General features: G+C 39.1%; 1 protein-coding gene across 1 annotated transcript; it reads right to left on the bottom strand.

The window, feature by feature from the left end:
* Positions 1–3: 3 nt before the first annotated feature.
* plg (plasminogen) lies at positions 4–16314 on the bottom strand. Its single transcript, XM_038727336.1, has 20 exons — positions 16299–16314; positions 16012–16132; positions 13886–14021; positions 13676–13782; positions 13054–13168; positions 12820–12959; positions 11754–11874; positions 11475–11593; positions 10769–10931; positions 9085–9209; positions 8607–8778; positions 7387–7577; positions 7138–7286; positions 6892–6985; positions 5780–5894; positions 2869–2943; positions 2642–2782; positions 1973–2079; positions 1456–1601; positions 4–442 (listed from the first exon to the last, which is right to left on the bottom strand). The coding sequence occupies exons 2-20, from the start codon at positions 16070–16072 to the stop codon at positions 281–283; spliced, it is 2439 nt and encodes an 812-aa protein (XP_038583264.1). The 5' UTR covers positions 16073–16132; positions 16299–16314; the 3' UTR covers positions 4–280.
* Between the last annotated feature and the right edge of the window lie 833 nt (positions 16315–17147).

The raw sequence follows: 17147 nt of genomic DNA, 5'->3' as shown, positions 1-17147 counted from the left end.
TCCTTTGATTTAAGTTTTATTTTTCAGCTCAGAAGAACACACACCGAAAATATACCTTTACATCCCCAAACCAGGAATATGATCTCTTTATTGTGTTTCCACCACAGGAAACTGAGATAATACTTTACATGAGATAATACCAGGCTACAAACTTCACAACAGTCATGTTGGAGCAGAACAGTACACACATGTTAAAGTATCTTCAAAAAGCACGATAAACAGTCACTTTCTACAAGGGATCACATTTGAAGCGACTGAATTTGTTCAAGGTGGAAAGTTTTCAGTTAGCTTTGATTGTTCTGTCGATCCAGTCGACAAACTTGGAGACTCGGGCGTAGACGCCGGGTTTCATGGCATTGGCGCATCCCAGACCCCATGATGTCACACCCTGCAGGATATAGCTGTTCTGGGAATTACACACCAAGGGACCACCACTGTCACCCTGCAGTGAGGACAAAAATAAATGCTTTTCAGTTCAACTGGTGCAAAAAATAGACTGGAAAAGAACCCCAACAAAGCAGGAGGGAAGAACAGTTTTAGGTCATTGAACTACAAGTGATCTAGATATAGAAAACAATTTTAGGTCAAATATTTACAAACAATTCTTAATATTTATCAAAAATTATATTTACATTTCACTTCTGACAATAATCACTAGTAGTTACAACATTTTAAATACAAACTGCTGAGCTCTGTGGTGCAGCAACATTGCTAGAACAGAGTCCATCACATTTTAAACAAAGCTTAACTGAATTAAGCAAAGCACTTACAATATTTGGAAGTGAAAACGAATATTAACATTAACATCCTTACCCAAACTGCTTGCTACAAAATTTGACTTTGCGGAGCTTTACCTGTTTCATGATGTGTGGGCACAGTTATGTTTGAAACTATGGTAGGCAACATTGGAGAAACTAGTAAGAGACAGCTAGATTCTGAAAGTATCCAACCAAAAAAACCTGTTTCCCTCCAAAGCCACTCCCCCAAAACTCCCATGGATACTTTCAGAATCTAGCTGTCTCTTACTAGTTTCTCCAATGTTGCCTACCATAGTCATTTTCAAACTTGTAGTCTTTAGCCCCAACCAACGAATTTATCAGAGTTTGAGCAGCTCCCTCAAGCCACAAAACGCTCTAAAATCTCTAAAAGATGAATTCATTATTTTTTTATGAATTAATCATTGCATACTTCCGTCTTCATATATGCTGAATTACATGTGAGCATGTACACAACATTTTTGCATGTTCAGCTTTCACACTAGCAAGTAATTGAATATTCACCACTTGAAAAATGTCTCTATTTTCTCTAATATTAGTACCAAATTACACATTTCTTTGCAGGAAGCTAAATTACTTTACAGACCCATAAAAAAAGACATTGTGGCAAATAGCCACGCATAACACATAGTTTTCTAAGATGTTTTCCAACTTCCATAGTTCTTTGGATTTCCCATACCTGGCAGCTGTCTGTTCCTCCCTCGATATTTCCAGCACACATCTCGTGGTCTTTGACTCTGCCGTTCAGGTACGATGGACGATTACAGATCTTGTTCTCGATCACAGGGAAACCAGCTTCCTTCAGGACGCCTTCTCCTCCGGTACCTGCAACCCACCTCCCCACGGTTATCCACAATCCTCCTCTTCCTCATCTTTCACCCGTGATCATTACCAGCATCATTACAGGATTCCTCTCAATTTGGTAATGTTAATGGAGGTGTTGTTTTACAGTTTGTAATAAAACAAATTTTCCAGTTGGGAGTGTTACAGATATAAAGATGAATGTTTACCAACGTGTTCTACACATTCAGTGTGTTTGCGTATATATAAAATATTCTAGTGTACGAAAGCATATTTCACTTCTAAGGTCCTTATTTCCATAATACATTTCCCAAACCAGATCTTAATTTTGAAAAAACACAAATTGGTCCTCACAAGGATAGCAGCACAAGAGCACATGCATACACGTGACGTACCTTGAGTTTCACCCCATCCAGTAACATAACACTCGGTTCCACTGGGAACAATGTAGTCCTTCTCTGGCAAACAAGCTGGCAAGACTTTGTCATTTATTAGTGCAGGGCTGAAAACGCACAAGAAACACACACAGGAATGTCAGTTTCAGTGGTGAGTGATTATTATTTGTAATTGATTAATAATTTAATCTATAAAAGGCTTTCAGGCTTTCTACTCATTGTACTGCACATTTGCAGTTTACAATGAACAGCAGGCCTCAAATATCTAATACCTCATTAAAAGTACAAAGGTATTAACAAGGTATTAAAGTAACCAAAAGTAACAACAAACATGTAGTATGGTTAATTTCACAATAATGTCATATATTATTAGATTATCACCCCCCGCGACCCTGTATGCAGGATAAGCGGTTGAGGATGGATGGATTATCACACTGATGCATTAATGTTTACATCATGTCAATGTTACTTTAGATACTTCTGAGTAGCTTGTGAATAATTGTATTGGAGTAAAAGGTACAATATTTGAATTGTAGTGAAGTAGAAAATGGAAATTCTCAATTAAAGTACTTAATAAAATTGCACTTAAGTACAGTACTTGGGTAAATGTACTTTAATTTCCACCACTGAGTAGCAATAGTGAGTAAAGTAAAGTACTCCACTACTCACCTCTGCAGTTTGAGCAGAGCGATGTCAGCTCCATTGGGTCCCAGAACCAGTTTCTCCAGGTTCCTTTCTTGTTTTGACGGCTCATTGGCTCTCTCTGTGTGGACACCCAGGACTACCTTGTAGGCTGAAGGCCGTTTGGACCTACAGTACACAAAACATTCACATAAACATGTAGTTGTGTTATTACAGGATTTGGTCATAAGATGTTTTTTTATAGTCTTACTGACCTCTCCAGGCAGTGCGCAGCAGTAAGGACCCACTGAGGGTCAATCAAAGTTCCTCCACAGAAATGAGTTCCCGTGCTGGTGGAAAGAGAGACAGAAATGTATTAAAGGAGGACAGAATCAACACCCCCACCTTTTTCAGAAAGTATTTAAAAATGTACAGATAAACCTCTTGAAATGCAGCATATTGTTTTCAAGGGGGTTACAAAAACATGGACATTAACATACATTAAAAGTAAAAATCATAAATAAATTCAGAATACATAGCAGCCAGAGTCCACTTCTATTATAAAGTTTATATATTTCTACAAGTGCAGAAAACTAGTCTGCAAAATACAAATTTCTTGACACATGGTGTGTATTAATTTTAATAATGTTCTAAACTATTTTCTATACTTTTCTAAATTTTAAGGCTGTAATGTAACTGAGAGTGTTTCTATTATTAAAAAGACTGTTTAATCAACCTAAAGCTGAGACAGTCCACTGGTCTAGGTTTCAAAGTTATATTGTCCTATGAATGAATTAGCCTATGTTTTTTTCACCCTATTAAACTCGTGAACCAAAAAAAGACATTCCTCTTTTAGTAAAATTATAATTGTGATAAAATGCTGGCAGCTGGAAAGTAATGTTTTCACTCGGTTTTGAATTTTTGGGCATGATCCTAATTTGGATTTTTACAATGATAATAAAGGGTCAGTGAAATAATGCAGATTAAAATCAATAGTGTTTTCTCAGTATTTGAATATCAGAGTCCCATTGTCAAAATATTTGTTTGTACCTTCCATCTATTAGCATATATTCAGGTCACAGAGGTAACATCTGTTTCTTTAAAAGCTTATTAACCAGCGACGTCTGAAAAAAACAGAAGGTCATTTAAAAACATTCACCACTGTTCTGAATCCTCAAATACTCTTAAATAAATAAATAAAAATATTCTGTCCGCTGAGTGATAAAATAAAGAATTTTAATCTGTTTCTCAAGTTGTGACTGTGTAGTGAACAACGGTGTGGATTTGTGCATTTTATATTGAATAAATTTGGAGCTACTCTAAATTCCTTTCTCCTCCCCAGAGAAGAAGGGGAGAGGTCAAAGTTGCTTTCTCTAAGTGCTATCCCGACCATAAAACTGGCACCTTTTTGATTCCGAAGCTGATAACGCGGGGCCTGACTGTTAAACTGACAAAGGGACACGAACCAGCCATTGGCATCTCCCTGAACAGCCTATCAAAACTGGCCCCCCCACACACGTTTCTGTGGCAACTGACCTTATTCTTTGTTTTATTACCACATCAAAGGGATGCTCCTTGTCTCACCTAAGTGTGACACAATCCAGGACAGCCGAACTTTGAATGGCTAAGGACTGCAGTCTCCAAAGACTCAAAGCATTTAATTAAGTTTAATTAAATCTTTAGTTACCTGATTACGTTTGCCTCTATTTGAGTAGTTATGTTAACTGTTGTTGCTATCTGTTGTTGATATTAGTGCTGAAAAGAAAGAGAGTGTTTTTATTTTCAGCAAGACACTCCTTCATCTAATGTAATCTAAGCTTTCCTCATGTAACCTGAGCTCCCCCAAGTGGACGAAATAAGTATTACATGCCCTCGTCGGAAATGCCGTTAAATGTATAAATATCCTGACCAATAATGTGACAATTGTTTCCTGTTACCAAATGCCTAGAACAGTACAACCGTTCAACCATTGAGGTTCGATTGTGGAAAATATTTGATTATAAGACGTGCAAATAGATTTCTTTTTAGAAAGGCAGTCCCTCGGGAAACCTGAGACACCCCCTGGGGAACCACGCCACAGGCAACAAAACGCGAAACAGGCCCTTTTGTTTCGCCTGAAGTACACACGTGAAGTGCCGACATCGATCTGCCCCTCAGTTTGTTTTATTTTCTTTATTTCTTTTGTTTGTTAAAGTATCAGTCCGTTAAGTTACACTGGACTAATTCAGGAACGACCAAGTTCCATTTTAAGCCTTTTTCGTCGAGCCAACTTCACCGAGGTCAGACCAAGCCACGTGGTCTCGCCAGCTACAACGAAGGAAACCTGAAAACAGCCGAATTGCCAGACGGAGGAGGCGTTTTCAATCAGACACGGAGAACCCCGGATAATCCCTAGCAAAAGCCAGGATCGGGCAGCTAGAGTGGGACCCGTGCAACAGGCCAAAGCAGGCTGTCGACAAGCAGTAAGACTTAACACACGTTCTGTGATCAGATGTCATTTTAACTCCTAAATTATAGCATTAGTTTACTTTCATTAGCTCTTCTATGCCGTATGAGTCAAATGCGTCCCACAACCGAACCTCCAGGCTCATTGTTCAGCAAATGTTTATGTTCCCTGTATCCAACCATCTTTTATCACCTTAGTTAGAGAATAAATTCACTGTAATATAATCAAGAGCTGTGTGTGTTGCCTATTTATAGTTCCTGCCAAGAGAATTGACCCTTTAGATATGAGACTGACTGACTGATTTAAGATAATTGAGCGATTATTAACTAACTGATCACTAATAATAATTGTATAATTATTCAAAACTACCTAGAGGTCCGGAGACTCTAGGATTATAACAACTCCGGTGGTGCCCTAACGAAGAATAAATTTTGATTTTATGAATCTTAAAAATTCATAACTGGGTATCAATTCTCATAAATTTATTAAATTGCATGACTAAAATTTAGGTCTGCTACAACTGTCTGGATTTTTTCCAAACCTCGCCGGTTAATTATCTTTTAAAGGAACTGATGGTTACCTCTGTGACCTGAATGTCTGCTAATACTTGAGAAGCACAAGACTGGGGCTAGGTAATTGTTTGCCTTAATACAAAAATGGCATTGTCTTTTAAAACCCCAATATCACTTTAACCAATATCATATTTTATTAAAATCATATCTTAGTATTGTTCTACTCACTTGGTCCGGAGGCTGATTTGCCAGGGCCATGAGTGAGCTTTAGACTCGCAGCCTCCCACAATCCGACTAAAACAACGCCTTGGTTTGTTGACTGGGTTCCCACACTTCAGTCCAGCTAAAAAGATAGCTCAGAGTCATGAATTCTCGTAAGTGAAGTGAAACATAAACATCAAATTAGTTGGTGTCAGTAGTGTTGTAGTCAAGACCAAGATCAGAGTTTATTGAGACCGAGACATGACCAAGACTTTTAGGGGCTGAGACCAAGTCGAGACCAAGTCAAGACCAAGACCAGTTCCCCACATTACATGACACACAATAAAATGTGGAACGAGATCATATTGATCTTAAATTGATCCGAAAGATCCACATTCCCATTAAAACATCCACATACAAACACTGAGAGCTGAAATCAACATAAGCATCACCATCTTGGTGAGGGGTGACAACACAATTTTAATCAGGGTTATTGGTTGTGGCTCAGGAGATAGAGCGGGTTTCCCGTTAATCGGAAGGTCGGTAGTTCAATCCCCGGTTTCTCCAGGCTGCATGTCGAAGTCCTGCCCCTGGTGGCTGTTCGCTGTTTGAGCACTTAGGTAAGTGTATGCATGTGTGTGAATGGTGAATGCAGATGTAGTGTAAAAGCGCTTTGAGTGGTCGAAAAAGACTAGTAAGGCGCTATACAAATACAGAGCATTTGAAGTAATTTGTTTTACACCCAATCAAAGACCGGTCTCAAGCACTACAACACTAGGTGTCAGTTAACAAGACTTTTATTTATCATTCCAAAGGGATTGGAAAAAATATCAGCCTCTAGTGCTCGTTACACATGAAGAAACAAAACTGTTGGATGGACAAAAAATGTATTACGGAATTTTATTAAATTCATACGGGAATAAGTTGTAAACAGGTTTACCAAACAAGAGGTTTATCAGAGTCTCTACCAAATTGTATGGCAATTAATCCATCCAGATATTTCAATCTGGACCAAATTTCTACTAATAGACTGATTGACCAATATTGCCATTCCTCGAGCCTCGCAGGTGGAGTTTTTCAGTTTCAATAAATTTCAGTTATTAACCGTAATGTCTAACACTCTAATAGTGTTCACATACCACAGTCAGGGATCTGACAGTAGTCCCATTTCTTGTTAATGTCGGTAGTGTAGCACCACGGTCCGTTCACATCGCTGTCTGGGTTTCTGCAACTCTGACAGTGACACACAATAAGAGAATCAATGAACTAGAAACAAATATAATGATTAACCAGCTTTCACCGTTGATGTGTTCATTAAATCCAGAGCAAATGTCATTACTACTAAAGTCTACAACTAAAAATGGTTCATACATGAACACACTTACATTGCCCTCCAGACCCTTGGTGGGGTGACTTTGTGGGGTGAAGCTGTTATGTTGGTGAGGGCTCTGAGCACTCCAGGCCTGGCAGGTCACACCCAGAATAGTGATGGAGGTTGGACCCCGGTATGTATCTCCATTTCCAATCTTACAGTCTAACACAGCAACAGAGAGAAACAAGTGAGTGAATACAGGATAAAACAAACTGAAGCTCACAATCTGATAAACACACATTTAAAAAGTTGCATAATGAACCTGTCTCTGGTGGTGTCTGGGTGGCGGTGGAGGGGGCCTGGGGTTGAGAAGGATTGGTAGGTACAGCTCCCACAGGATTGGTGGGGCATTTCTCCAATTTGCAGTACTCCCAGCGTACTCCGGGGTCTGTAGTGTAACACCAGGGAGCTCGGTCTCCGTCAGGGTTCCTGCACAGATTCCTCCTGAGGTCCCTGTTAAAAGAGAAAACAGGACAGCAAGAGAATCACGCCAGGAAAGGACCCAATGATCTCTGTTGGTTTGTTTTTATTACCATGCCTTGCACTTCAATTTTAAAACAACAAGCTACTAATATATTGTTAAGCTAGCTACCTTATTTTGCACAGATATTGGCAATGATAGGCGATATGGCAGTTGTGCTATGACTTTCTATTGGTGGACAGGGCCAAAGATTTCATTTTCACATAGGTCAACCTTGACATAAGGCTGGTGATAGGTGCTGGGAAGTCCATTTGATCCCCTAACCTCTTGGGGACTACGTAAGATGCACATCTTTAAAAATGTTTTAAAATCATATGCGGACTAAATGTGAACCAGATACATGGCATAAAATGGTTGCCATATTTTAGAGTGCAGACTTGGGCTATTTAGGCTGAGAATCAGCTCAAGTCAGCAGCAGTTGTACGAGCTTTAGGTCAGAGTTGGATACCAAAAGGATCATTGTCCTTTGGCCAATCCTAGCATGTAATTAATCACAAATCTGTCTTTCAGAAATAAATAGTTGAACATATATTATTGTGATAAGAACTAACTAAAATAACAGAAACCATCTTTGGCAAAAATGTTTATGAAGTATAGATACTTAATTTTTTTAGTTTAGCCCTTGTCCCATCTGCTGACATGGAGAGGTCGGGGTTTATGACCTATACTGCAGCCAGCCAGTTTTAGGGAGCTGTCGTGTCGTCCATATTCATATACTAGTGTTTTGGGAGGTCACTGACCTTGACCTTTGACAACCAAATTCTAATCAGCTCAGACCAAGTGGACGTTGGTGCCAAATTTGAAATAACTCCTTCCAGGCATTCTTGAGATATTGCGATCATGAGGATGGGATGGACCTAAGGTTACAGTAACCTTGACCTTTGACCACAAAATTCTTATCAGCTCTTCTTTGATTTGTTCGCTGGCCCGGAGGCGTAAGAAAAGGCATAATCAGCATTTCAAAATATAAAATGTATTGGTAGATGCGACTTGATGCTCACGCTTTGGGGAAGTTCTGTGGAGTTTTCTGATGGCTGTGAGGAGTCATGGAGCTCCAGGCTTGACATCTTTTTCCACTGACGGTCTCTGATGTTACGCCACGGTAACTCGACCCATCCCCCTCAAAACACGCTTCTTCCTCCTCTTCCACCTCTGGAGGATTCGATGTCTCTTCTGCAGCAAGAAACAGGAAATCAGACTGATTCATTTTCATTTGCAGCTGTGTCTGAAGATAGTTTTAGAGGACTATATACTTAGTCATGATTTCAAATTCAAGGCCTGGTTGCTGTCTTCCTCTCTTCTATCGTCCATCACCACCATCATTAACATGATTGAAACTTTGTAAGAAAGTTTGCATTTACCCTTTTAATAATCATTGCTATGCCTAGACTCTTTTCCTTGCTTTGCAAATTTACTCTTTCTTCAAACTGAATCAAGTCCAGCTAAAGTGGACATTATCATTGTTGATCACTGTTTTACCTTGTCTGACTGCATCCCCACATCTCGGCACTTTGCAGTACTCCCAGCGAGTTTCAGGGTCAGTGGTGTAACACCAGGGCATCCTCTCATTGTCAGGGTTTCGACAATAGTTGTTATCGAGGCCTCTGACAAACAACAGACAGTAATATTGATGAATACACAGGCACATGCTTGGGATCATGCATCTGGTTTTCCTTTTGCACCGCTTTGTTTATTTGTTTCATTTCCAGGGTTTTTGTTCATGACCTGCCAAATCAGATCTGGTGGACGATAGAGCCCATGTGAGCATGTGCACATAGTATAGTGGAGTCACCTTGTCTGGGCATTGAAATCTGTAAAATTCAAAGTTACCTCCTTGACTTTTTTCATCACTTGGGACAGAAGAACCACACAACAAGGAAAACAATGCCCTCATCCCTGACCATATCACCTTGTGAAGTTTTTGTGTTTAATGTGTCTTTTCTGCCACCAGCAGTTGGTTTCAGTCAGCAGTTTACTGAAACAATGAGCATGATAGGATTATTCATTCTGATTTACCAGCATGGAAAGGAATCAAAGGCCTGTCCAAAATATAGGCAGGGTGAGTTCAGTGATTTAAGCAAATAAAAGCCTAGTCTATAAAAGGAAGTTTAATGGTAGCAATGCACTAGACTGGGTCTATCCATGTATTTCATCCTGAGTTTCCATACTGTGATTTGGTCTAGGCAAAGCAAGTTTATTTGTATAGCACATTTCAACAACAAAGGTAATTCAAAATGCTTTACATCATAAAAGTAACAGAGAAATATAAAAAAAACTTTTAAAAGAGTTAAATAGAAAATAAAAACAGATCCTTAATGAAATAAATCACCCCTTTGTTCTACCTGCTGTAGCTGTCTCTTAACTGAAACTCCTTACTGTGGGGAGCTTGCTTGTACAAGTCTTTTACTTAGTGGCAACCCCGTCACTCTCCGTGTGTTGTTGCATGTGTTTGTACTTCAGACCTTTGTGTGTATACTAAAAACAATAATAACACCACCACCCTTGTGGGATTAATAAAGAAGAAAGAGATGCAGATGTATCCGATATTTTACCACCAGATTACAGAGCATCTTCTTTCCACAGGCTGTTAATTGACCCTTTGCTAAGCCACGCCCCGAATGCACAGCTGGCCAATCACAGCGCAGTATAGGACTTGCTCTAACTGAAGTCCGACACTTTCATGGATGCGCTCCATTGACTCTAATGTAAATAGAGTAATTTTCTAGCTTTTTTTGGCAGTATTTTTCCAAGATATGGTCAAACGCTGTCCATGGGGGACTTGTAATAGTTACAGTCACTACCCAGAGAGGTTGAAAGGAGAAGTACGATTTATTCTCTTTCCAAAACCTAAAATACAACATAAGTGGCCAGTCTTTATTCCAACTTGGGAGTGTTTAGCTCATTTCACCTACACATATAGTGAAGGCAGAAGATTATTAGCAAACAGTTTTCTGTTTACACATTCAGCAGACACAAAACAACAGCAGCATTCATTCTGTAATGCTCCGGTCGTCATCTGATGATTCAGGTCCTTATAGTTCTGTTTTGGTCCCCAACATCTCCTGAGGAATATATCTGGCTCTTTTTTTCACCAGTAACTAAATGTGTCTGTTGCAGCTGGTTTAGAGGGAGAAATGGAGCTGACTTTTTCTGTATCTCTTACTTGCAGGGGTAGTTTTCTGGCGAGCGGTTGTGTTTGTGTGGAGTCTGAGAAGACCAGCTCTGGCAGGTTTTGCCAGACTCTGTCACAGCGATCGTGCCGCGGTATGCTCCACCTTCACCGGTGGCACAGGTCAGCTCTGGGACGATGGTGGGAGGCTCGGATGCTGAGCACAGAGGACGAGATAGATTGATTGTAGAAATCATAGTAAAAACAATTCAAGTAGCAGCAGTGTTTTAGATGATGTTTGGTAAAGCAGTGATTCTCAAACTGGGGGTCGGGCCCCCCTGGGGGGTCGTAAAGCCACTTCAACGTTCATGAATGTTGAGCAGACCAAAAGTTGCATGAAAATGATTCATGTAGTGACATAAACAAACAAAAGTGCTCTGGTGCTAGCAAGGCTATTTTGCTAGCCTGAATCTTGTTTATTTCGAATGCCTGATTGATAAAAATTAAATCCACTGTTGCCAGAGTGGGTGGATATGAACTTATTTTGGCTTCTGAAGGGGGGCGTGACAGAAAAGGTTTGAGAACCACTGGGTTAAAGGGTGGGTGTACATTTTTTCTACAGTTAAAAGCTGCAGTTATATTTGCCATATTGCTTGTAAATGCTTTTAGTGGTCTCAGTAATGGAAGCTTAGGCAGGAATAATATGTTAGAATAGGGAAATGGGGCATAAATAAAGGAATCATTAAAATAGAGGACTGACTGCAGCGGGGTATGGAGCAGAAGTCCCATCGTTTGGATGGGCTGGTGGTGAAGCACCACGGTCGGGGGTCTCCATCTGGGTTTCTGCAGTAGTTATCCTCAAGGTACTTCTCTGGAAGACTACAGAAAACATAAATGAAATGGATTAAAAATAAATCTTTAGGAAAAAACAATGTTTCGCTAGAAAATGAGTTTCATTTGCTGAATACATTTGTTAGATATTATTAAATCCTGCTTGTGGTTCATTGATTGAGATTAATGTGCTGTTGTGTAGTCTTACACGCTGGGGATGTAGCCATGGTTGTGAGGTTTCTGGGAGTCCCAGCGTTGGCAGGTGAAGCCGTTTTCCGTCGTTGAGATTTTCCCTCTGTAGTCCTCACCACTGCAATGTATACACTCCTCTTTAAAAGACCAAGCACAGACACATCACTCTACCTCTCTGCTGTGTTGGCCTGTCCATTTAATGTGTGAGCGGTAACAGTAAAAAATAATAGAAACACATTACAGAAATTAACATAACAAATTAACTCCCCCATGGTAGTATTTATTGCAGGAATACTTGGGAGGAAAAATGGGGCCATTTTTGGTTTGGTGGTCAGTATGTCATTAAAAAATATAATGTTATTACATATGAAATAAATAAAGGGGGCAATTTCGGTTTTATAATCTGTCAAATATAACTTCCAGTCAATAAGTAGAGGCTACAATAACTTTCTTGCAAGTGGAATACTGCATTACATGAGTTGTTTTGGCCATTTTAACAGGTAAAAAAGGACTGGATTGGTTAGTAAACAGCAAGTTAAATAGTGTAAAGTCATAAGGATAATTGCAAAAGAGATCATGTCTTTATTTTATATATAACTCATGTTAATTATAGGCTACATTCTGTTTTCCATATATAAACAAGGACATACACCTACCATACACATAATCCATCTGCAACAACAGGCTTCTATTGTTGCCTATAATCATGTAAATGTCAGGCCTGGTTATGCTATAAACTGCAAACACTTATTTGGCCACAATTGTGATTATTCTGTTAAAAGAAAGATTAAAGTATCGCTTTGGTATCACCACGGACATAAAGGGAAGTTTATTTACACATTATGTCTGTTTCTTCCAGATAAAAGCAGTCTATGATTAACACACAGTTAAAAATGGGGACATTTCCGGGGACTGCTTCAGGACAGTCCCCTGTTTTGGTGGCCTGTCCCCGGAAAACGGGGATGTCTGGTCACCCTAACATGTGCACCATCTTAGTTTTTAATGAGCTAATTAGCTCTATTAACTGATGTCACACACAAATTAACAAAATAACAAACAAAAAAAAAATCTGTCATTTTTACCAGTGCAGCTGGGTACATTGCAGTGTTCCCAGCGGGTGTTGGGGTCGGTGGTGTAACACCAGGGTCCCCCGGTGTCTGCATCAGGGTTTCTGCAGAAGTTAGACTCCAGATCTGCCAGAAGATTGGTCTGCGGTGTTATACTGCAGCAGACACATTGGGAAAATTATATTCATTCATATAAAAGGGTATAATGTGATATTTAAAATTCCATTATTATAATATGTGAATTCATACTTGGGCCTGTGTGGGAATTTTGCTTCCCATCTCTGACATGTCTTTCCGGTTTTTGTTTTAGTCTTTGTTCCTCTGTAATCTGTCCCTAGTCCTTTTACACACTCCAGGAGATATCCTAGATAAGACAACAACAAAAATGCTATTATATTATCTACGCTATCAGCATAGCATTTTTAATCATGCAATAAAGTCAGTCTGCTATTTAGGTGGAATGCTTGGAGATATGTTCACTGTATAGTGCACTGCAGAGTACTATAATATAATAATTATCTGCTGGACAAGTATTTGAGTGAGTGATTCATCTGATCCCAGTGATTTGCTGTTTCATCCCCAAAACTTGAGTCTCAGCAGTGTTCAATGTGCCTCACCTCCTCACTGTGTTTGCAGGCACAGTGAGGAGGTGACAAACATCACTGGTTATGCAACGTAGGCTAAACATTAACTGCAATGTAGAGGAGGCTTAAAAATGTCATGTAAAATCTAAGCTGGAGCAGAATGTACACTCTGTAGACTTTTTAGTATGTGTCAGAAATCAAAGCAATCAAAGAAAGCCCACCATGATAAAATAAAATAGACTTGGGGCTACTTATGTAACTCATAATGAAAACATAAAAAGACTTGCCTTCTTTTTCGTATAAAACTGTGCTGGTTCTGCGCAGAATCGTCTCTGTTTTAGAATTTGCTGCTGCTGTCCAACACTCTTGGTCCTTTTCAGTAAATATGAAAGACCTATGAAAACACAGCAGGTGTCAGGCCATGATGTGTAGCCTCAAAAACTCAATTGGAACAGAAGTGTAAATGTAAAAGTTGGATTTTAAAAGTGTGAACTTGCTTGCATGTGAAGGATATTTCAGCATTACATTTGGTGGCACATTCAATCACACTGTTTACTGAGTACTGCCTTCGCTGCAGCGAGAGGATCCAGGCTCCTTCAGTTTTGGTGTAGCCGACCACATCAGTACCACTAACTGAAATCAGAGACAGCAATATTAATTCATTGTCAAATATACAATAAATGAGATGTCATTCACCGCATGAATGAACGTTGTCCTAGCTCACAACTGGTTTCAGGTTTTCTGGTTTTATGTATGAGGTAAAACAGCAGTACATGTTTTCAAAGTTGCAAAACCCGGAAATGGGTATAAATACTGTGCATACATACACATGAACTTAAAAACGGGGACATTTCCGAATATGTTAATGTTGCTTTTCCTTATGTTCAATAATTTAATTTGCTGTTCTGACTTAAGAATCAAAGACTTAATTATTAATAACAGTATGATAAGAGACTGTTTCCACCTATTATGTGGATAGATGTTTTCTCACATGCAAGTCTGTGCTCTGAAGTGCATCAGTCTGTTCAGACCAGCACAGAAGCAGGTAAGTGTCAATTAAGGAGACAATTGGAAGTTAGTTGGACTCTATGATGATTCTTTGATTATGATTCTAATGTCTGTGTGCTAAATATGAAGCTACAGGTTAGCCACTTAGTTTAGCATGAAAACTAGAAGCAGGAGGAAACGGCTAGCTTGGTTCTTTCTAAATGTAAAAAAAAAATGTTAGTTTTTGTTTAATCAGTGTAAAACTGCAACCGGCTAGTTGTTTCCCTCTGCTTCCAGATCAAAGTCAGACTTTTATAAAGTTGCAGGGGGAAAAAGTTTGCCATCTGACACAGAGGTGAAAGATAGCATGGCACTAGCATTTAGCTTAATATGTAGTTACAATTGTGGATCATCTTCATGACAACATACATCATATTTCCTTTCTATATAGTCAAGTGAAGGCATATGCAAAAATCCTGTGTTACACCACACGATATATATGTAGAGGCGGGGTCAGATTTAAACTTGTTTATGGCAGCAGCAGTGACCAGGACTCAGTCATGCAGGTGGTCTAATACAATGCAGTTGTTGAGCATTTCAAAACCTACAATGACCCCATAAACCCCACAATGAGCAGATTGGCTTCATCTGCTAGTCATAAAATGAAAAAACAGTTTTAAACAGAGCATTCAGAACAGGGATATCTGAGGTTTTGGCTAACAGGGATTTCTTTGAAATAATTTTATTATATTTATATTTTATTTGAAGCTTTTGTCATGTTTAACATCTGAAATTGTAACATTATAGAAATGCCAGAAAATATTAAAAAGCATAATAGGTCCCAAGACAAGATTCTTTGAAAGGATATGTGAGCAAACTACACTATTATATGTAGAACCCACAAGTGGCGAGTTTAAGCTGACAATTGTACATATTATGTCTCTAAGTGAGAGTTGGCCTACACAGTCAAGAGCAACAAGAGTTTGTGTAATCACGTCCACCTAATTTTGAACAAGATGAGCTACTGTTGGCCAGTCAGTATCTATTATTGTGACTACATTTATCTGAAGACATAAGTTATCGTGATATTGGTCACAGTGGTTGAACTCTAAGATCACTATGTGTAAAAGCAAATAGCACAGATTGCACTTGAAATATGAGTGTTACCACAGTCCTGTCAGAGATTCCAAATTTTTATTTGAAATGACAGTGATGCTTGATGTGACCTGATCAAATCATGTTTCAACCCTAGACTGTCAGGCGTTTAGTGTGACTTCTGAGATGTCAGATTTGATCAGAATCAGATCAACTCTGGGTCCCTATGGCATCTGTCTCTGCTTCCCATTTTCTGAGGCTGCCTCTAAAACTATTCAAACTACACACAGTGTAAGTGTAAACACATTAAAGTGAACTGTTTTATGTGTATCCAGACTTGTCTCATAATACATCCTGGCTTAACTGAATGATGAATATAGCATTTAAAGAACATGTTTAATCAACTTTGACACGGTTGTCCTGATGACATACTCTCTCAGTGAAGCAAAGTATTGTCTGTCTTACTTTTTTATACTTTATGGCAATTATATAGTTGTAGAGCTATTCATAATTAACAGTCAAAGATGCCATTATAACTTACCAGTGCAAATCAGGAATCCTAGGAGGAAAGCTAGTTTGTACAGGTCCATGGTGAGGCCCATATACTAGCAGCTCATAGTCGACTAACTCACAGAGGTACCACAGAGTATGTTACTGGGCTTCTTTTACCATGTCGGGAGGACAAACAGACCATCATTAGTCAATCATTGGCCTGACAAGGACGGCAAAAGAGCAACAGGTCAAAAAACTTGTTTATGGGAGATTTTGGAACACCAAATGTTGCATTGCAATATCACAGAATTTCATCCTTGCTGTTTAGTTTCTTACCTTGTTCCAGTTATGAAACACATTCAGTTGTAGAGCAGGGAGAGAACTCTGAACTCTGCTGAGATGCACCCACATGCCTATTGAGCTATTCTGTTGCTTTTTTGCAGCTACAACAGATTTAGGAGAATACTCATGAGCTTTGACCTCTTCTGATATCATGTGCCTTTTTGTTTCTTATCAACATGCCAATTCTTTCTCTCCATCACTTGAGTGGAATTTGCATCCATTCTAAGCAAGCTGGTATGTCCTATGTGGCGTTAAAATTTAATTTATAACAATAATAAGTAAATGGTTGCATGTTGAGGGGATCCTTTAACGGTAATGCATGCATGTGTGTGTTATAGTCTTATAATGTAATACAGACTCTCATTTTATCTTGATCACCCTGTATTTACCAGTAGAATGAGATCAATATGTGCAGTTAATCTTCAGCTCAAAAAGACCAATGTCCTCAACTGCAAACATGTGCTTACAAAATAACCTACTTTCAACTGTTCAGTGTGTGGTCGGAGAAACTGTGCCAGTGTACTTCTAAAAAACTTAATGATGAGATTTTTCTGTGTATATAAGGTCCTTAAGAAGTCTCTTTGGAGTATTTTGACTTTTTGATATCCCGTTTTTGGAGCTGATTACTTTTTCCACCAAGAAACAAAGAAACATAACCAAGTATTGTATCGTGGGGCCCTCGTTAGCTTTGGTCTTCAATCTACATCTAGTTATTAGCTTTAATTAAAAAATACAACTACTGTAGTAGTGGTAGTACTACTAGTAGAACTGTACTACTAGTTGTTGTACAGTCCTGTTAAACAACAGCTACAGCGATTCCCCTTCCTCTCTCGCTCTCTCTTT

Source organism: Micropterus salmoides, unplaced genomic scaffold, assembly GCF_014851395.1.
Source record: "Micropterus salmoides isolate LMB-PRFRI ecotype aquatic unplaced genomic scaffold, ASM1485139v1 Ms_hic_scaffold_18, whole genome shotgun sequence".
In the NCBI taxonomy this organism is placed as follows: domain Eukaryota; kingdom Metazoa; phylum Chordata; class Actinopteri; order Centrarchiformes; family Centrarchidae; genus Micropterus; species Micropterus salmoides.
The sequence above is the reverse complement of the archived record's forward strand: the minus strand, read 5'-3'. Positions and strand labels throughout refer to the sequence as shown.